Source organism: Hyperolius riggenbachi, chromosome 1 (assembly GCF_040937935.1).
Source record: "Hyperolius riggenbachi isolate aHypRig1 chromosome 1, aHypRig1.pri, whole genome shotgun sequence".
NCBI classification, from domain to species: Eukaryota; Metazoa; Chordata; class Amphibia; order Anura; family Hyperoliidae; genus Hyperolius; species Hyperolius riggenbachi.
In genome coordinates, this window is record NC_090646.1 from 342,531,335 (window position 1) to 342,552,519 (window position 21,185).

General features: G+C 43.5%; 1 protein-coding gene across 2 annotated transcripts in view; it reads right to left on the reverse strand.

The window, feature by feature from the left end:
• Positions 1 to 294: 294 nt before the first annotated feature.
• Positions 295 to 21,185, reverse strand: part of ADAMTSL5 (ADAMTS like 5) — a 65,129-nt gene continuing 44,238 nt past the window's right edge. Inside the window, exons 7-12 of one of the 2 annotated variants that reach the window (XM_068271226.1) lie at positions 12,975 to 13,098; positions 10,172 to 10,255; positions 4,775 to 4,935; positions 4,467 to 4,680; positions 2,898 to 2,966; positions 295 to 594 (exon numbers count right to left, since the gene is read on the reverse strand). In XM_068271226.1, the coding sequence (XP_068127327.1) occupies positions 296 to 594; positions 2,898 to 2,966; positions 4,467 to 4,680; positions 4,775 to 4,935; positions 10,172 to 10,255; positions 12,975 to 13,098 (951 nt within the window). In that variant the 3' untranslated portion in view covers position 295. The remainder of the gene's footprint in view (positions 595 to 2,897; positions 2,967 to 4,466; positions 4,681 to 4,774; positions 4,936 to 10,171; positions 10,256 to 12,974; positions 13,099 to 21,185) is intronic. The other variant, XM_068271227.1, reaches the window with a different exon arrangement.

The window sequence follows — 21,185 nt, forward strand, 5'->3', positions numbered from 1 at the left end:
GGTCATATGCAGACATCAAACCAACAGTTGTTGATTCAGGTAATCACTAAAGCCTGGTACACGCTTTCAATTATCAATTATAATTGGCCAATTACTGACTTATTTTACCACCTCCGTGTAGTATGGGGGCTTACCTACACAATCTGCTCATAGTATTCAAGCTCTGTTGACCCGCATAATACATGGCGGTGGTTACATTGGTTAGTGATTGGCCAATCATAATTGAAAGTGTGTACCAGGCTCATAGTGTTTCTCTGTCACATGCATACAAAAGGAGGCTGTCTCAGGCGGATATTCAGCATATCCTGTTTAATAATTTTATCTGCTGGTCCTCATGCTGTGACCATAGCCTGACATAGCTGTCTGCAGATAACAAGATCCTGTTCAGGTTAAACTCATCTTTGTTCAATTGTTTCAACAGCATCATGATATATTCTTGTTGATTTTGAAGTCTAGGGCAGTCACATGTGTCGGACACCCAAATGTGCTCACGGTGCACGAGAGGAAATTTCTTCTTATAGACTTGCTTCACATGTATATCATATCGTGTCTCCTGGCCAATTTTTCTTTTCTCCAAAATCTTGCCATGAATCACTACATATAAATAGGGAGAGCAGAAAATCAGTGATGTGTAATAATCTGATAGTGACAATCTTCAAAAATAGGATATCATAAAATCCCAAACAAACTGTATATTTAACATAAGTGTGTATCTCACCATTACTGAAATAATGCGTATGACTTGCTGTTATGTTCTATGGGCAGTAAATGCCATCAATCAGTGCCAGTTATATATTTCAAGTCAAAAAAATCCCTGCACTTCAAAGATTTATGTGAGTGGAATACTCCCTGGTAGTCCAGGCTAAATAAGGCAACATGTGGGGTCATGTGACTGTGAAGACTGGGAATCAAACTGCACTTTTTTGCAAAGGCAATAATACATGGCTCTGTGTTAAAAGCTGCTGCCATTTTCATAATATCCCAAAATGTCCATCCTTCTTAACTCGTACTTTGTTTTCCAGAAAGTTAAGACTTTGCGTTCCTTGTTTCATCCTCAGGTATACCGACACCAACAAAACCATAGAAAGGGATGCACTACTATTGTTACAGAACCATGCACCTGTATAACAACAAGTGGAGCTGCCTTAATAAATATTATATATAGGAATTAAGCTAAGGTCGCTCGGTGTCATGTCAAAACCTTTATTTGTATATTCAGTTATAAGACAATACTGTCAAAGGTGTACAGGGGAAAATATGCCCACTACCAAAATTAATAAATCTCATGCGCAAATCTGACCTAAATTCACCTTACTATGGACCGGTCCCACTTATAGTGTCACCAGCTCATTATGAGTGGGAATGCAGGTGCCAACTAAGTCATTTGCAAAGTGAAATAGAAAGATGTGTAACCATGATCTCACCAAGCCCCAGAGCCGTCAGTCAGGGATGAAGATGGAATATGGGCTTCATAATTTCCAAAGAGCATCCAGCAGGAGCTGGTACCGCTACTCATGTCACGTACAATCCAAAAGAGCTGCATACCTTTGTAAGAGTGGGTAGGGGCTGGTGCTGGATCCTTAAAGAGAACCCGAGGTGGGTTTGAAGAATATTATCTGCATACAGAGGCTGGATCTGCCTATACAGCCCAGCCTCTGTTGCTATCCCAAACCCCCCTAAGTCCCCCCTGCGCTCTGCAATCTCTCATAAATCACAGCCACGCTGCTGACAAACAGCTTGTCAGAGCTGGCTGTGTTTATCTCTATAGTGTCAGTCTGCTGCTCTCCCCACCTCTTGCAGAGCTCCAGTTCCCGCCTGCATCCCTTCCCTCCCTGCTGATTGGAGGGAAGGGACGGGGGCAGGGACCAGAGCTATGCAGGAGGTGGGGGAGCAGCTGAGACTGACACTACAGATGTAAACACAGCCTCACAGCAAGGCTGTGATTTATGAGGGATTGCAGAGTGCAGGGGGACCTTAGTGGGGTTTGGGATAGCAACAGAGGCTGGGCTGTATAGGCAGATCCAGCCTCTGTATGCAGATAACATTCTTTAAACACACCTCGGGTTCTCTTTAATAAAACGTATCAACAATTCCAGGGATGGATCCGCACACAAGCTAATTGCAGGAACAGTGTAAATTTATCCTACACACTTCAAGACATCTGACCGTTCACCACACACACGTCAAGACATCTGACTGTTTGGTGAACGTGTGCGATGGCGCAATACATTTACACTGTTCCTGCAATTAGCCTGTGTAAGGATCTTTCCTTGGAATTGTTCATACTCACATGTAAACGTCAGCATCTAAGCATCCCGAGTGAGAACCATGGAGTGTGCCACTGAAGGCAAATCAAAACTGCGGGAGCACATGATGGTATATAAAACTAGATGTTCTATAAAAGCCATTTTTCTATTACAATATATTCAATGGTCATTTAAACTTATGCAGTAACTTATGTCATGGGGATTGGACTGTCATTGTGTGCACACTGTTCATACTTGTATACTGTCTCTTTATGTAAAAATCACAATAAAATTGATTTGTTAAAAAATGGTGGGAGCACTCCATCTGTGTTTGGAGGTCAGAATGCAATCTGGTAACCCTCCACCCAGTTGCTTACATGTTTTGCCCAATCCATCGAGGATCGGGTTTTTCATAGTATTGTCTTGTAAGTGAATATACCAATAAAGGTTTTTAAACTATACTGATCACCCTTTCCTTTAATACCTCTATAAACTGACACTAACTATCATGAGCAGTGCCTCATTTACAGGTCACAAAATGTGAAGCAGATATGACCTACTACCTCTATTATCTCTATAACCTGCCCTGAAATGGTCCAGAACTTAAAAACATATACCAAAATAACTGAATTCACTGTAAATGTCACTTACCAAAATCACTCTGGCAAAAATGTTTCTTTCTCTGGGATCTTCCCTTGACCGGTGCACATTTCCGACAGTCTTTTCAATGAAAACAGAACATGTTTATTATGTCTAGCAGTAATGTTATAAAAGATTATTTAAAGATGAGAATCAAATCTGCTAAGTTAACAGCACCAGGCCCGTTCAGATCAGAAATGCGGATGGCCATGCGTGCGGACCGCAACGCGTACGAACGCATGGCCATCCGCGTTTGTGTGCGTTGCGTGGCTGATCCCATCACTGAAAAGTGAAAGGGACAGCCACGCGTTTTTGCAAAATCTGCGTGCAGCATGCGTTCCCGGACCGCACAGGTCCGGAACGCATGCAGTGTGAACATCAGACATTGCACTCTATGCAATGTCTGATGTCGTGCGTTTTGGCCACCTGCACGCGTTTCCAAAACGCGGCTGGAAACGCGTGCAGTGTGAACGGGCCCATGGATTTCCTGCAGGAGCCTTTAAAAATAGATACAATAGAAATAAATATTCTGATTAGATCAGGCTTTTGTAGAGACCCTGAGCTACACTAGTACTACATTAATTGAAGGATAACTATGGTTATAAGTGTAACTGAGATAGCCCTCGGTGTAATCCTCTATCTCCAAGTATGCCGGTCCTGCTGTTCTCCATGCAGCATACCAGTTGGATGGGTCCTTGGCATTTCACATTTTTATTATCTTGGATTTATACAACAGCAGCATCTTCCGTGGTGCTGATGCTAAGACCTAGTATAGCAATAGTAAACCTTTAAGAGTGCCCAAACTGCAACCCAAAGTTCACTTAATGTAAAGTTTCAACATGGGAATTTTAGGCCTCTTTCATGCAGGAGGCTGAAGTGCATGCTTGTTGGGAAGGTGAGCCTCCTGGGTGCCGGATGCAAGCTCCTTTTGGCTGCAATACATACAACCAAACGGCAGCATTTGTAGTTATATGTGTGTCATCATTTGGCTGAAAACCATGACATGTTGGGTCTAAGCGCAACTGCACTCAGATGTTAATCCATGATGTCCATGATCCATGTGAATCCATGAATCCATGATCCTTTTCATGTCGGTACCAAGCACGAGGAAGTGGCCCAGCCTAGGCACAGGAACCTTCCATGTGAAAGAGCCGTAACCTAAGTATTATCCCAGTATAGGTAGCCAGGTGCCCCCTCCCCCAGTATAGGTAGGTAGAAGATTCCCCCCAAGTAGCGACAACAGGATGACTATCCGAGAATAGGTAGCAGATGACCCCCCACTTACCCAGTATAGGTAGCCAGATAACCCTCCTTCCCTCAGTATAGGTAGCCAGATGATCCTCCAATATAAGTAGCCAGATACCCCCAGTATAAGTAGGTAGATGCCCACCTCCAGTATAGGTGGTCAACTGGTATTATTTGAAAGGAAATAAATATGGCAGCCTCCATACACCTCTGGTTTCAAGTTCCCTTTAAGGCATTCTTTGACATGGGCTTAAACTTAAAATTTGGATCTGCATTGACTACGAAGTACAAAATTTGAAAAGAACTGAGGTCTACGTCAATGAAACGTGCTGCTACCTGTTTTGACTTCAGAATGGTCATCTTTATGTTTTTCTGTCCCCACAGTGGTTCTTATGCTGCTGGGTGTAGCTGTGGTTATCCGGGTACCAGTTGCCACATCCATAGGCTCTTGAGTCGTCTGTCCATCTGAATCGCCTTGGATGTTGTAGTGTCTATCCCTTGGTATCCTATATTCATATTGAATGCCTCTATTCTGCTCTTGAAAAAGAACCTGCAAGGGAGTGTAAGACAATAGCTAACTTGTAAAATGTTACTATTAACTTGTGGTGTTTCAGTATAAATACTTAATGAAGAAGTGCTCTCACCAAAATATATAAGTCCTCATTTGTAGGCCCAGGAGCCTCCAACAATTCAAGGCTGGAACTGTGAGCATAACGGACCGTTGTACCCGCCACAGTATACACTCCTGGATAGGATAGTGCCCAGTTTCCGTTAATTACATAACCTTCGCTCTTGCTCATTAGGGCTATAAGGTAAACAGTGACAGATCATTATAGTAAGCTATATAGGACATGGACATAAGCAAGACAATCTTCTAGCTTAGACTGAGAACACAAAACAAGCTAAATGTGAGAACCATATTGCACAAAATGTAAAAACCATAATAAAGTAAAAAGAAAAATGCTAATTTATATAAATTATAAAACAAATCTGTTTTATCTGACAACAAACTTTTATGCTTTAAGTATTGTGCACTTAAGGGATTTATACCATTTGTGACCAGAAGGAAGGAGCTGATAAATGTAATACAAGAAGAGACCTTTATCATCAGGCACTTGCATACAGTGTATGGAATACAGTAGGTGTTCTTGGAAAACTTAGGGGTGCAGCCAATACTAGTGAGCTGAATGGAGGTACAATAGCTTCTTTGGGACAGAAAGCGTTTTTTCAACAGGAATGGTTCAGTGACAGGAGAAAATCTGGAGAGCAGATGTAATATTCCAACTTTTAATTCTCATTGGGATCTAGAAATGGACCACTGAGAAAGGGGAGCTTTAAGCAATGGAAGCTATTCCTTCATCACAGTGCGTAAAGCCAACATGGATAGCCTCCTGTTCCAGGAAAGAGAAGCAACTGAAGAGTCTAAGCCATTATGAAGAGGGTGAGGATTACAAGGCTATGCATGTAATGTGTCTGGAATTCCAATTTAAGTAAAGATAAAAAGGTAGTCAAATGTCAAACTAAGCAGAAATGTGTCAGATAAAAATGCTGATGGATTGGATGTTAGACGTGTTACATGTTGATACTGGATATGCATATTGCAGAGCAAAATCTTAGGGGAAACTGTTCTTTCGTCTTTAAAACGATATGGGGTACACTAACTTTTAAATTGCAATATGTTAGTGTGATTAATAATGTAATGATGCTTAAAGGGGACCTGAAGTAAGAGGTATACGGAGGCTGCCATATTTATTTCCTTTTAATCAATACCAGTTGCCTGGCAGCCCTGCTGGTCTATTTCTCTGCAGTAGTATCTGAATAATACCAGAAACAAGCATGCAGCTAGTCTTGTCAGATCTGACTTTAAAGTCTGAAACACCTGATCTGCTGCATGCTTGTTCAGGGGCTATGACTAATAGTTTTAGAGGAAGAGGATCAGCAGGGCTGCCAGGCAACTGGTATTGCTTAAAAGGAAATAAACATGGCAGCCTCCATATACCTCTCTCTTCAGCTCCCCTTTAAATTAAGAAACATGTTAAAGAGGGGCCAAAGCGACATACAGTAGAATGTCATGAATAATTTAGGCTATCCATTTCTATTGTAGTTATCCTGGCACACTTTTTATAACACAGAGGAGAAAATTACTATGCCACAGGGATTCACCTTGCCAGCAGTAATGATGCCGACATCACTGATTAATAATATACAGTGAGGTAAAATCTCCAATGAAAAAACATTGAGTGAATCATTTATTAAAATATATATACTGTAGTAAAAAAAAATGTTATATTCAGTTAAGTTATTAAAAAATCTATCATTGGCAAAAGCGCTGCGTAATATGTTGGCGTTTTATAAGTACAATAAATAAATAAGATAAAATATAAACTTCTTAAAGGAAACATAAATCTAACCTGCAGCCTGCGCCATCACGGAACTATCCTCTGGTTCCCCGCATCGACTCAGTTTCGATTTTTGCGACTGGGCCAGTCGATGGCCACTGCGCCCCGGCTGCATGCGTCCTCGATTACACCCTCGTTGCCAGCGTCCTGAAACTGAGGAGCTATGTGGAACTGGAGGATCGTTCTGTGATGGCGCAAGCACAGGTAAGAGGTAAGTGAAATTCTTTTTTTTAGGTTAGGTTTAGGTTCCCTTTAAGAGTCAGCACAGATGCCTGGATAGACTGAATGCACACTTGTGCAGAAATATTTTAGAATCATATTATTATTATTATTATTATTATTATTATTATTGTAGTTTGTTTCTTTCTACACAATGATGGTTTGGCATTTTGCCTAAACATGGCTTTATGGCTTAAAAGGCATTTTGTTTTCCTTAACTTTTTTGTTGTTGTAAAAACAGGTGTTGCTTTTGTCATCTATTATTTTTTCCTTATTCGGTGTATGAAGTACATGTTCAAGAATGCACAGCACCCCCAGAGTGCCTACTGGCCACCCTGATCATAAAAAGGTACAACTAACTAGGAATGTGTTTTTCTTATCCCTGACTAGAATTTCCTCCCAAGGGTGAAACACTGATTTGTTTGTCTTTACTGTACATAGTTTAATGAATAAAAATTATTATTTTTACAATATTAATGTATAAGTTATTTAGTCAAAGTTAGCCCATTGTAAAGTTTACATTCTTAAAGGACACCTGAAGTGAGAGGGATAATGAGGCTGCTATATTTCCTTTTGAACAATACCAGTTGCCTGGCAGTCCTGCTGAACTCTTTGGCTGCAGTAGTGTCTAAATCACTCAACTGAAACAAGTATGCAGCTAATCTAGTCCGACTCATATCAGAGCACCTGATCTGCATTTTTGTTCAGGATTTATGGTTATAAGCATTAGAGGCTGAAGCTCAGCTGGACAGACAGGCAATAAGCATTGTTTAAAAGTAAATAAATATGTCAGCCTCAATATCCCTCTCACTTCATGTGTGCTTTAAAATTATCAGAGATGCCTAACAAAGAGATTGGCCCTAACTAGCGAGATGTGTCTGGCTAATGCACATCAGTGTGGCTACAGGGTTCCAATTTAGGTGTTGTGGTGCTTTGGTGGCATGGACCATAAACCATACGAAGAGAAGGTCTATATAAAATCGTCCTTAAAGGACCACTATCGCGAATCATTTCATTTTTAATCACCTCACAGTAGATCCATCAATTATACAAAAGCCTTACTGTGTCATTTTTTTATTTTCTAACATGGCCCTTTAATGTATCACTGTACCCTGTTTCTGTCAGCCCCTGAAGTAATGCTGACTGACATTGTTACCGGTAAAGCCATAGCAGGGGGAGCCTTGTCATGTACTGAAAAAAAAACAGAGATAAAACAGATGGTTCAGCCTGGCTTTCCCTAACTGCCGAAACAAACTCACGTGCTGTCCCTCTTCCCCATCATTAGACGTTACTTCAAATGGATTCCCCCTGCACTCAGGCATCCATTGAGGGAGGCAGCTGTCAGTGCAGACTCTGCTGCGCAATGAGCCGCTCTCCCCCTCTATCCATTTGCTACGGCTCTGCCTGTGATGATGTGCTGCCAAGTTATGAGTCGCGGTGTAATGAGCCACTTGTTCATATTGCAAGAATTGGTGCAATTATATATTTAACTACTGCTTGTTTGGGGTCCTGGTTAGAATTTCTTGAAATTCTGTTGGTTTGCCTGAACTAATGTATGTGTTTAGCTACAACTTTTTTCTCTGTTGAAGATCAACTGAAAAACTTATTAAACTAGGCAGCATCAATGGAGGGCAGGGCCGGCCCGCTCATGAGGCGGGGTGAAACATTTGCCTCAGGCAGCAAACTTCTAGGGGCGGCACCCACCAGTCCGTGGATGCGGGGGGGGGGGGGGGCGGCCGCCGAGCCGGAGGGGTAGCGGGCAGGTCGGGGGTATTGGGCCTAGCGGTGGGGAGGGGGGTCGGACCCCCCTCCCTCGCCTGGGCCCCCCGATCTGCGCTCCCCTCCAGCTGTAATTACAAAGCAGCCGCTGCCCCATAGTAAGAGGCACGGGCGGGGAGGACTCACCTTTTCCGCGTTCCAGCGTGCGCTCCACTGACGTCACTTCCTGCATCGCCGCCCACTGACCCCCCTACCCACCGCTAGGCCCAATACCCCCGACCTGCCCGCTACCCCTCTGGCTTGGCGGCCCCCCACGGGGGGGAAGGGGGGTTGGGGGGCGGCAGCAGCCATTTTCTCCTAAATTTGCCTCGGGCGGCAAAAAGTCTAGGGCCGGCCCTGATGGAGGGTATCATATACTGGTGGGGGACAACACAGAACCCTGTAAAGAACAGTCCTGTATGGCATTCTTATATAAAACTTTTTAGTACAGAAGGTATCTATTAATCTCTAACTCTATTTGTATGTGTAGTTGATTGGCTTTACATAGAACTAAGGTAGCAGAAAGACTATCAATCTCTGCACTCACAAAAGCTGATTTTGCTTGATTAAAGTTCACTTATCATTACCATCATATTTTAGTGCATATTTCCATTTTTTAAGCAGTTCCCCTTGAGGGACAGGGTCGTTTTCAAGGTTGAAAAGGACATGCATCCATCAAGTTCAACCTCTTAAGTCTAGTGTACATCGATCCAGAGGAAAAAAAAGCCACAAGGGTAGAAGCTGTCTCCTTGCCTGGATCTCGGTATCATCATCTCCCACCAGGCTATCATAGCTGTGAATTTTCTTCAAAGCAAGGAAAGCATCCAAGCCTATTTTATTACACATCTTAACCACTCTTATTGTGAACAACTCCTTTCTAAACAGGAGGTAAAATCCCCTTTCCTCAATACATAGCTTATGTCCTCTTTACACCGACTTAGCAATAAAAAGATTGTCTGTAGCGCCCTGTACACACGTATGAGGACCAACACGCACCCACCATGGTTTGGGACCTGATCTCTCTGGTGACAGTTTGTGGCCTGATTCTGTAGAGCCACATCACAAGCCTGCAGGCTAGTGATGCGTCTGTTGCTATGGAGGAGGTGGAGGAACAGCGCATGGCGCACAACAGCGCAGCTTCCTGCTGGTGGAGTGACTGGGTAAACCATGTGCTCAGTGGTCACTAAAGATCTTTTGGTAATGTTGGGCGGTTGCTGTGCAGGAGTTAGATTCTCAACTGAGTCTGTCTTTATCGTCTGCCCTGGATGAGATCTAGTTTAGGTTGTTTCTATTCCAAGCTATAAATGAGTCAATACAAGACATATAACATTTATTTCCTGCCTTTCTCTTGGTGGACTCTGTGAGCTCAATTTGCTGAGATTTCAGTGCCAAGTAAGACCCCAAATTAATTTATTTAAACCTAAATACACATTGCCAAGTGACATTGTTTATATTATAAAACATCATTTATAAATTGACTTGACAGTATGGCAGCTATGGCTTTCTGTACACTGTGCTCTTTGCAGTAAGGGATTTAATAAGAGATAGGACCTGACAGAAAGTCAAATGAGACATGAAATAATAGCAGATCAGGGCTGCCCTCAACACAACTAGATAATAACTAATGAAACATTTAGAATAAGCGATAAAAGCGTATTTGTTTACCTAGAATATTGCGGCTACGATCTTTCACCTTGATGTGCAAAGCACCAGCTGGAATGCGGGTCACATTTTTGTATTCAAATAACCCTAAAAATAAAATTTTAAAACCTTGTTTAGAAAATGTTTCTTCCCTTTGCATTGTAATTAAGCTTATAGTAAACTGAAGTCATCTTTTATTTTCTAACTTGCAGTTTACATTGTGTACATTTTTCATTTGCACATAAGTTTGTTGCTTATTTATTTAGAATGCATTCAGTACAGCATTGTTTACAAATGATTTAGCAATCATTAAAAAAAATATATATATATATATATAAATATATATATATATATATATATATATATATATATATATATATATATATAACTAGGCATTTACAGCGAGTATAGAAAAGATTCAGCTTTGTAAAAATATTTACATTTTACATTTGGCTGATTTGCAGCCAGATATAGAGACACACACACAAAAGAAAAAAAAGAAAAAAAAATCCAGCTGTAAATATTTACTCAATGCAACTTATAGCAGCCAAATTATACATACAACAACAGTTCAGAAAAAAAAAAGGAAAAAATGCAATGGATAAAAGATGGTGGCTGCCTTCTGCATTGCACATGTCCCTGCAAAACTATCTAATGGCTAACTAGAAATACTGTGAACTATTAGGGCCCGTTTCCACTGGCGCGTTTCCGCGCCGCATCCGCAGTTTCCCCGCAGGCAAATCGTGAGGGGGAAACTCTGGCATATGGTACAATGGCGCAGCTGGCCGAATCACTTGCACTAGCAATTCGGCATGCCATCCGAAATGGTGTGGGAGGCTGCGAATCCCATAGCAGTGCATCGCACAGCTGATGGGATTCGTCTCAGTATCCGCACATCAAGAAGTGACACGCGTCACTCGCAGACGCGTGCGTCGCTAGTGGAAATGGGCCCTTGAAGTTATTGGGATTCGTTTTTTTTTTTTTTAAACACAAACAAACAAACAGCCAGATACTTACTTAGGGCTCTTTCACATCTGACAACGCGAACAGGAGCCGTTCTCCTGCACGCGTTGTCTGCCTGCGGCGTGCCGTCGGGTATCTGCGGTGCGACGCAATCAGCGGCGGTAGCTGGTAATTAAACCTGACGGAAACCGCCGGCTCGCGGGTGCGTTGGAGGAAAAACTGCGCCGGGGTGCGTCGGAACCGCAACGCATCGAAACGCAGCGTCGAGTGTGAAAGGTAAAATGAAAGTCTATGGACTTTCATCTTACCTTGGTTAACGCAAACGGCTTCCGTTTGCGTTAACGCAGAAAGTCTGCCCTAATGTGAAAGAGCCCTCAAGGAGAGGGAAGGCTCTGGGTCCTTCAGAGAGCCTTCCCGTTCTTCTCCCGGTCCCAGTTCCAGCGCTGGCTCCCCCATAGCAGTATTTAACCAGTTTGGTCAAATACTGCTGTCTCTACCACTGCAGGGAGGCTTCGGAAGTCTTTGGAAGCCCGAGTCCTCCCGAAGACGGGCCTCTACATACTGCACACATGAAAGTGCCCTCTCTCACGCACTTGCGCGTACGCAGTATTGATCCGCCTGTCTTTGGGAGGACTCGGCTCCCGAAGACTTCTGAAGTCCCCCACGGTGAAGGATTCAAACAGAGCAGCTGCCGCTGCAACAAGGGGACCGGGAGAGGAGAGGGAAGGCTCTAAGCAGTGTTCCCCAACCCTGTGCTTAAGGCCCACCAACACTGTATGTTTTGTATAACTCCACAGAGGTAGTTAATCAGCTCTGTTGTAAACTAATTACGCCACCTGTGATTGTGTGTGGTTTCCTGCAAAACATGTACTGTTGGTGGGCCTGCCCAACAGGGTTGGGGAACTCTGCTCTATAGGACCCAGAGTCTACCCTCTCCTTAGGTAAGTATCTAGCTTTTTTAAGAAAACAAAAAGTACCAATGACTGAAGGATGAGCTTCCAAGTTCTCATTCCAAGCTTCGTATGAAACAAAAGCTTTACATTTGTGCACCACAGCAGGACAGGTTAACTCACCCTTGTCACTATTGATGTGTTTTCCACGTCGTATACCAAAGAGACACATCTACTGTATATGGTGCACATTCCTTGCAATAGTGCATACGGTACGGTACAATTGTCCTGCAGCATGAGAGCCCGGGGCAGGACAATCACACCCCCCCCCCTAAATCCCCTGCTCACCAGATCACTGCTTGATAAACAGACACGTAGGCAAACACTGCAGCAGACAACTAAAATAAAGCATAAAGAATTCGCCTTGCATAGCATAAAATCTTTCTTTAATATGGGTATAGCCCAGAACCCCCTTCCACGAACAGTGACCTTCTCCCTGCTGTATGTCACTGCATTTTGGCCGATCGGTACATGCGTTCGACACCACCACTGAACAATCTAAGTAGATTGTTGCAGTGTTATAGTCTCCAATGCAATTGCCTGTTGTGCTGGACCGCTCAGCACCGCATTGCAGAGTCTGCGTCCCCTTTGCATCATCGTAACCACTTCTGCCACTTTGCGTCGTACTGTGGATAGTGTGGCCAGACTCATATAGACTAATGATCACTGCGACAGGGGAGCATACCTTGACACAATGCAATGCACTATGTGTGAAAGGGGCCTTAGCCTAACACACTGTGCAGTACATCAGAATCTCGGTGGCTCAAAAGTCATTGGTGACCACAAGGAACCCAAACAATTCAGACAGCTGACACTTTCACACACAAACCCATTGTCTCTTCCTGTGTAGAAAGAGCCACAAAGGAAAACAAGGAGTTGTGTGCAATGTAGAATTCACAGAAATGCATTATGACCTGTAGAAGTGTAAGGATCACGAAAAACCTTTTGGATAAAAATGCAGGAGTTGTTTTTGCCACCACATCTTCCACATGAGTCAGTAGTCAGTTTAGATCCCAGCAACTTATCACAACCTGTTTTCTGTCAAATAAGAACAAATGAATCAATGGAAGAGTTGCTTCAGATGGATTATGTCATATAATGCATACATTGTTTAATGTAGTGTAGTCAAAAGCTTGTGGATCTCAATGAAAAAAAAAAGACCTTGTAGCAGGATCATAAGAATAGCCCAAAAGTTGTGTGGCAATTGGCTGTTTGGCACTTGTACATCAAAAAGGAGTAAGGAGGACCTTCCTGCCATCAGAAGCAGGTAATGTATTGTGAACAGGAGGTGTATGTGTGCATGCAGGTGGCTGACATCTATGTGGGGGACATGATACAATTACACCCCTGCCTTGGCAGTGAGCAGAACACAGAGGCTGCCATATTTTTTTAGCCTGTTCCATGGCTGCTAACCTTTCTGGCTTCAGTAGTGTTTGTATCACACACCTGAAAGAAGCATATGGCTATGGTTAAGCAGTGTTCAGACTTTAGTTTCAAAAAGTTTTATTGAACAAAAGCTCAAGTTTTAAATTTACAGCAATAACAAGGGGGAAGTGAAATTTTTTAACAAGAACATGAATATACAATATTCCACACAAAGGTAAAGGAACAGATAAAAGTGAGCAATACAGGAGGCAATCGAGGAAATTGTATCTAGGTGAGAGACAAAATATCCTTGAGTTAACATGGTATATGACACAGCTCATGGAGTAAGGACTAGGGACCGTAGTACTGGGTTATCAGAATAGTCCAGCCATGGTTGCCAAGTTTTGGTAGACACATCCATATTGTCATTAACTATAGAAATTAATCTTTCTGAGATTAGTATATCTGTAATAATCGTGATTGTGTGTGAGAAAACGCGGAAAAGCCGCTGTAAGTACTCAGAGCAAGGCGGCTGATTCCGCGTCCAACGCGGCAGGTTGCGCGCGTGGGTCTGCATCCACTGGCATGACGGAGCGCGAGGAAACCGCCACATGCTTTGTGAACAGGGCGGCGGATTCCGCGTCAGACGCGGATGTTGGCACGCATAGGCATAGTTCTGACAGTGCTGCTGAACGCTGAAGAACCGCCGCATGCTTGGACAGCGGTGCGGCTGGTTCCGCATCCAACACAGCAGAAACAGTACAACACATGCCTGGTGTGGCTGGGACTGATAGTCCACACAGGTTCAGGAGGACACACGCGCGCGCGGAGAGGCAGAGCCTTTATGACAGTCAGAAGGGCGTCAGCTGACCAAGTCGGTCAGCTGAAAATTCCAGAAGTTTTCATTGGTCCAGCACTTAGGGGTGGCGCTGGAGAGCGCTGGGGTATATATACTGGGTGCTGGTCATTTCTCTGGTGTCTGGCGTTGCGATCACTGCATGCTAGCACTCAGACCTTCTGTCAGTATCTGTGTTATTATCTAGATCAGTTTCCAAGGTGTTGATGACCAAGGAGCTCACACCTTAGTCTAGGAATCCTGTTATTATCTGTGTTATTATCTGTGTTATTATCTAGACCAGTTTCCAAGGTGTTGATGACCAAGGAGCTCACACCTTAGTCTAGGAATCCTGTTACCATCTGTATTATTATCTAGACCAGTTCCGGGGTGTTGATGATCTAGGAGCTCACACCTAAGTCTAGGCATTGTTGATTATTTGTTATGACCTTCTGCTTTCCTGACCACTCTTCTGATCTCTGATTAGGTACTTCGCTATATCTGATACTCTGTTGCCAAACTCTGCTAGTCTTAGGATTCCGCACCTGTCTCCTGTTTCTGTACTTTATCTGTCTGTGTGTTAACGACCTGGCCTGTCCGACCTCGAGAACTATTTCCCCTGTTGGGAGATAGTTCACAGACCTGTCAGTGACACTTCACCCCTGGTGTCACTCACACTCTGGTCCTTCCCACTCTCAGCCTGGCTCCGCCCCTTGGGGAGCCTCAGGCCATTGGAAGGAATCTGTTCTTTAGGCAGTACCTCATACTGCCTTGCACCCTCTGTACGGGTGCTTTCCTCAAAGTATTACTGTTGCACCAAACACTCAGTTATTACTCAGGTGTCCAGAGGTTAGAGATATATCTGATTATCGGTGATACTGCAGATCATCTATAATCGGGTATATATCTGTATTCTCGGTGATACTGCAGGTCACCGGTAATCAGATTCTCTCTGTGTTACACCGATCGTTACATTGTGATATCTAGAGAAAGGGTTGGGGGTTTGCCACATTCTCGCTATATGTAGTTTAGCTGCTTTGGCTATGTGTTGTGGTAGTCTGTGTGGAGGGAATTTCCAACCTTTGGACTTATGCCCTAATAGTAGTACAAATGGGTCAGGGGTTATATCCTTTTCCAGGACTGAACTAATGAGTGAGGAGATTGAGGACCAATAAACCTTAATTTTCAGACAAAACCACCATATATAGGAGTGGTTACCCTCTCTTCCACACTGTCTAAAGCATGCCTTTGGCCTACTGCTGTCCATCCCATGTAGCATAGTCGGCGTGATGTGAGTTCTATGAAGCACCTTCAGACCTGTCTCTATGTGCGAGATGTAGCTACTGCCCCTATTAATGGTGAGACAGCACTTAGTCCATTGGGGTACGGTTAGAGAGGCGCCAAAATCTGATTCCCACTGTATTATGGATCTCAGTTTGGTAGGTTCTAAAGGCTGGGAGAGTATAGAGTATAGATGGGAGATAAGGCCCCTTGACAGGGGGGGAGTTCTCGCACCATCTTTCAAATTGGGTGGCAGCAGCAGGCCCTTTGGCATCTCGAGGAACAGATTTGAGGAAGTGGTATATCTGCATAGCAGGGAAGAATTCAGTAGGGGGGAAGTTATTTTTGAAGGTGAGTGAGGTTATTAGATTTCCACCAAGTAAAGGCTCCTAGTTCCATCCCAGGTGGGAAAGATGGGTTATTAAAAATAAGGTGGGGACAGAGCTGACTGGAGATTCTTTGTAAATCTCACCCTATACCATAAGGATAGAGTCTGGTAGGAGATAGGGGAAATCGACTTAAAAAAACTATTTATGTGTTAGTTGATCCTATAAGGGATTGTAGATTGAGGGGTGCTAACAGGTCATTTTCTAATTGAACCCAGAGTGGTGGATTACATTTTGCAAAGGCCGGAGCAAGCTGTGTGATTCTAGCCGCCCGATAGTAGTTGAAGAGATCAGGGAGGCCTAAACCCCCTCTATCCCTACTCCAGTACATTATTTTTCTGGAGATTCTGCTTCGTTTGTGGGCCCATACAAATTTAAAAGTTAGTCTTTGGAGTTCAGATAGGGAATTTTGTGTCACGGAGATGGGTAGGGAACGGAACAGATATAGGATTTTGGGCAAAAGGGTCATTCTGACCGCATGTATCCTTCCTGTCCACAAAATTGTAGGCGAATTCCATATTACAAGATCTTGTTTCAGTGGTCAGACTTTAATTAGAGCAGATCTGCATACTTATTCTGAGTTAGTAGCTTAGAATATTATAGACTGAGGAGGACAGCCAGAGAATTATCATTGTTGAACTATTTTAGAACCGCAAAGATTGAAATCTACGCCCTGTTTTGGTGGCTACCTGGCTGGCAGGGCGTAGATTTCAAACAACCGACGCCGCTTTGGTCACTCCCGATGATCTCGCTGCTGTCTTCCCGCCACAGCTCACTCGCTCTGCCATCTCTATAACGGCAGAGCCCTGTGAGCCGGTTAGGAGCCGATTTCATTTTCTCCTGACCCTGTCTATTGACGTAAGCCACTCCCATTGGCTGACATTGATAAGCAGTGCCAATGAAAGCGGCTCCTGACCGGCTCACAGGAACTCTGCTGTCATAGAGATGGCAGAGTGGATGGCCCAGGTTCCCGACGTGCGGCGGTGACATTGATTGCGGCGGGTATGTGCGGCTAATGTCTGTGTTCTGCCTTTTCTGGTACCAGCGGTCTCTGGTCCTGAAGGGGGCAGAGACCGCTGGTACTTAAGTGGTTAAAGAGAAATTAATATGACAGTTTCTACATCACTCTTTTTATAGGGTCACTTTAAATGCAATGGGCTTGTTATGCTTAATGTGCTGTAGTGCGCGCTATACCTGCCTTGCATAGCAGTGCTCGCTGCCATGTAAGGAGAGTGCCTTCCTTAGTTACGCACATTGCTTCCTTAGCAATACGCCTAAGATTAACTGCGGGTGGTCCTGCTCCTGTGAAGTATCGCTACCGCGATACTTCACTCGCGGCCGCTATTATGTTTACCTAGTAGCGATACTTCACAGGAGTAGGACCACCCGCAGTTAATGTTATGTGCATTGCTAAGGAAGCATAACTAAGGAAGGCCCTCGCCTTACATGGCAGCGAGCGCTGCTATGTAAGGCGTGCATAGCGTGCACTACAGCACATTAAGCTGCACTGCTTTAGCAGCACAGCTTGATGAATCAAGCCCAATGACATAAAGTAAAATGGGATGTAGTCCAAGGACTAAGTGAAGTGTCTAGCAAATACATAAATAATCACTGCCATGCCATTGGTATTGGTATGAACCTAACTAGAATTCAATGTGTGGATAGAGTACATATACAAGGGTCATCCAGAAAGTAACAGACATTTGCTTTTAGTTGGCGCGCAAGGTATTCTTTCACTGTAATTTAACCTGCATTTGTCAGGTTAACATCTTCTCTCCATACACCGCTTGTCACATGACTGCAGAATGCCAGTAATGGTCTGTTCAGCAGCATTAAGATGATAACCCTCCTCCCCCATCCCTCCAACTCATAGGTAAGGAGTTTGATGTTGTTACAATAAAGGGATTGAAAACCTTGTAAAACATATGATACATGCTTAACATGTACCTGAAGGGGGGGAAAATGCCCCTGGAGGTACTTAGCTCAGAAGGGGGAAGCCTCTGGATCCTAAAGAGGCTTCCCTTTTCCTCCTAACTAGAGGGGATCCAGCACAAAAATTCCTTTGTTGTGCAGGCGTAGTCACGGTTTTCCGATGGGCCCCCGTGGAAATAGTCTGATCGGGTCCGCTCTATTGCGCACAGGCAGTTCACGTCTGCTCAGTAAAGCGGGCCCGATTGGGCTCTTCTATTTCTGCTGGAGCCCGAGCAGGAAAGCTGCTACTGTGCCTGTGCTTTCAATATATAGCTGGGTCACACGTGCCAGTGTCGGTGCTGATGAGCCGGCTCTGGAACGATCTGGCTGAAGAGGACAGGGGAAGCCTCATTAGGATCCAGGGCCGGCGCTACCATAGAGGCAGAGGAGGCAGCTGCCCCAGGGCCCCAGAGCTTGTAGGAGCCCCCAGTGGCTACAAGAGGAAAAAAAAAATTTCAAATCGGCCTTATAGTTTTTGAGAAAATCGATTTTAAAGTTTCAAAGGAAAAAAAATACACATTTAAAAACCTGCCAACTTTAATGTTTGATAGCAAATCCACCTTAAAGAGGAACTCCAGTGAAAATAATGTAATAAAAAAAGTGCTTCATTTTTACCATAATTATGTATAAATGATTTAGGCAGTGTTTGCTCATTGTAAAATCTTTCCTCTCCCTGATTCACATTCTGACATTTATTACATGGTGACATTTTTACTGTGGGCAGGTTATGTAAGCTGCTCCTAGCTGTTTTGGCTGTTAGGGACAGCTCTAAACAGCCATTTCCTGTCTGTGAACATTGTTACATTGTGGCAGTTTGCCCAGAGTACCTTACGGTACCAGAGCCTCTTGTGGGAGGGGTTTCAGCACAAAATCAGTCATACAGCGCCCCCTGGTGGTCTGTTTGTGAAAATCATTATATTTCTCATGTAAAAGGGGGTATCAGCTACTGATTGGGATAAAGTTAAATTCTTGGTCGGAGTTTCTCTTTAAATGCTAGAAACCCTAAGTTTGCAGGATATGTTAAGGAGATCATTAGGAATAAGAGGAAAAAACAATTTTTCAAAAAGACCTTATAGTTTTTGAGAAAATCGATTTTAAAGTTGTAAATGCGGTAAATGTCACTTTTAGTAGCAAACCTAACGGTACTGTAATTTCACATGCATCAAACTAAAGCGCAATAAATTTCCTGACGGTGTTTCCAGGGGGTCTATACGCTTTGGCCAGGGATCGCTATACAGCCGCAATATGGCTGTATGAAGATCCCTGGCATTTTTTTTTCTATTTTCCCAATTTTTTTTTATGTTTAGAGTGTGGGAATTTTTTTTTTTTTAAATTATGTGGGGTCCCCCCTCCTGAAACTTTTTAACCCCTTGTCCCTCGTGCAGGCTGGGATAGCCAGAATGTGGAGCTCCGACTGATTGGGACTTCACACACTGACTATACCAGCTGCAAAAAAGGTCCCCTAATGCCGATTTTTGTTCCGGGGTATATGTTGGGGGGCCCCCCAGGTTTATTTTGCCCTGGGGCCCCATTGTTGCTTAAACCGGCTCTGTTAGGATCCAAAGGTTTCCCATTTCCCAAAGGTAAGTACTCCTCAGGAGCACTTCTTTCCCTATGGGTTTACTTTAAATAAAGAAGGTGATTATGTGGAGAAATAATCAGAAGATGTAGGGGCCCTTTTATTCAGTTCACGTTTTCTCTTAAGTATTCTCCTGGGAGATAATATTTCAGCTTCTGTTTAAAATAACTTTTCAGCACTTTGCAATTTAAAAAGTACCAAAAAGTAGGAGAACATGTTTTTGGGTATATTCTTTCATGCTGGTGGCTTAAAAGGAATTTTATTGATAAGGTGTGAAAATATCAACTAGGAGAAAACTCAGGAGACAACATGAATTGAAAAAGGGTCAGCGTGTCTAAATGAAAATACAGTAAAATCTCGTTATAGTAAACCTTTAGAAAACCTTTGGATATAGTAACCTCAGTCCTCAGGTCCCAGCAAATGCATCTGTATAAATATACAAAGTATGACCAATTCTGATATAGTAAACTTCTGATATAGTAAACACCTTTTCCTGGTTCCTTGGATTTAACTATAAAAGGAATCTACTGTAATTAAAATGTTTCCTTAACTGATTACCGTAAATTAAAATGGCTGTTACTTTCCGGATGACCTTCGTATTTATAAGGTAACATGTTTGGATACCCGAGCTGAATAGTGAGGGTTCAAATGAGGCCATATATAGGTGTGGGTAACCCATGTTCCAGATTACTCCCAAGCCGCTGCTTTTTGTTGGGGTAGTGGGCGTAGTTATTGTACTGCCGCCAGTGAGCTGGGCACTGGGAGAGTCGGGGGGACACATAACTCGGGGCTATTGTCGGCACTAGAATTACACGTGTGTGGTTCACAGACTATAGTGATGTACCTATAGTAGCATCCATATCAGGTGCAATGCGGCCGCGTCCATGCTCATGCGCTGAGATAGCCTGCTTCCTTTTGCATGAGAATGGAGACTGCGGTCACAGCATTCAGAACTGATAGACTGAGCATGTACAGAGCTAATACCTCCAGGTCAGGCTGGCGACTTACTACCTCTCGGGAGTAATCTATAACATGGGTAAGGCTCAGCACACGTGCCCTCAACTATGTAAGGCCTCATTTTCACACTCACCATTCAGCTTGGGTATCCTGCAGTGAACTGGTGAGTTACTCCAGTGGATCTATTACTAGTTAACAATTACAGTTTTCACTGCAGGCCAAGTAAGTTTTTTACTTTTTACTAGATCAGCTAGTTTATAATGATCTGATTTCTGTCACTTGACAGACAGGCTGTACACCTTGATGTTTTTAAGGCAGGGATAGCAGGAGAAAGATCCTGGATGGAATGTAGATTTTGGGCAAGGAAGAAGGTGGGAGACATATGGCGGGAGCAATGTAGTCATGTGTAGCCATGAATAGGCAAATATCAACACACTTTTGTGTGGGAATGAAAACACTATTTTATTTTTCAGGAACCCTGAGATTTTATGATCAGCTCTTATGGAAACATAAATGGCTTGCCTTTTACATTTGTGCTTACCGTTGTGTAGCAAGTTCATTGTACTGCCACATGTCGGGTCTCTCCAGAGCCCACGCAACCTTCAAAACATCAACATCAAACTACAGACCCTCCAACCCCATGACTGCTGCCTGGCATCTGCCTTAGTGCATAGGCTGATTTATGATAACGGTCATTTTACATGTACTTCACTATGTCACTGGTTCTTAGCAATGTTTGGCATTTTCTAGT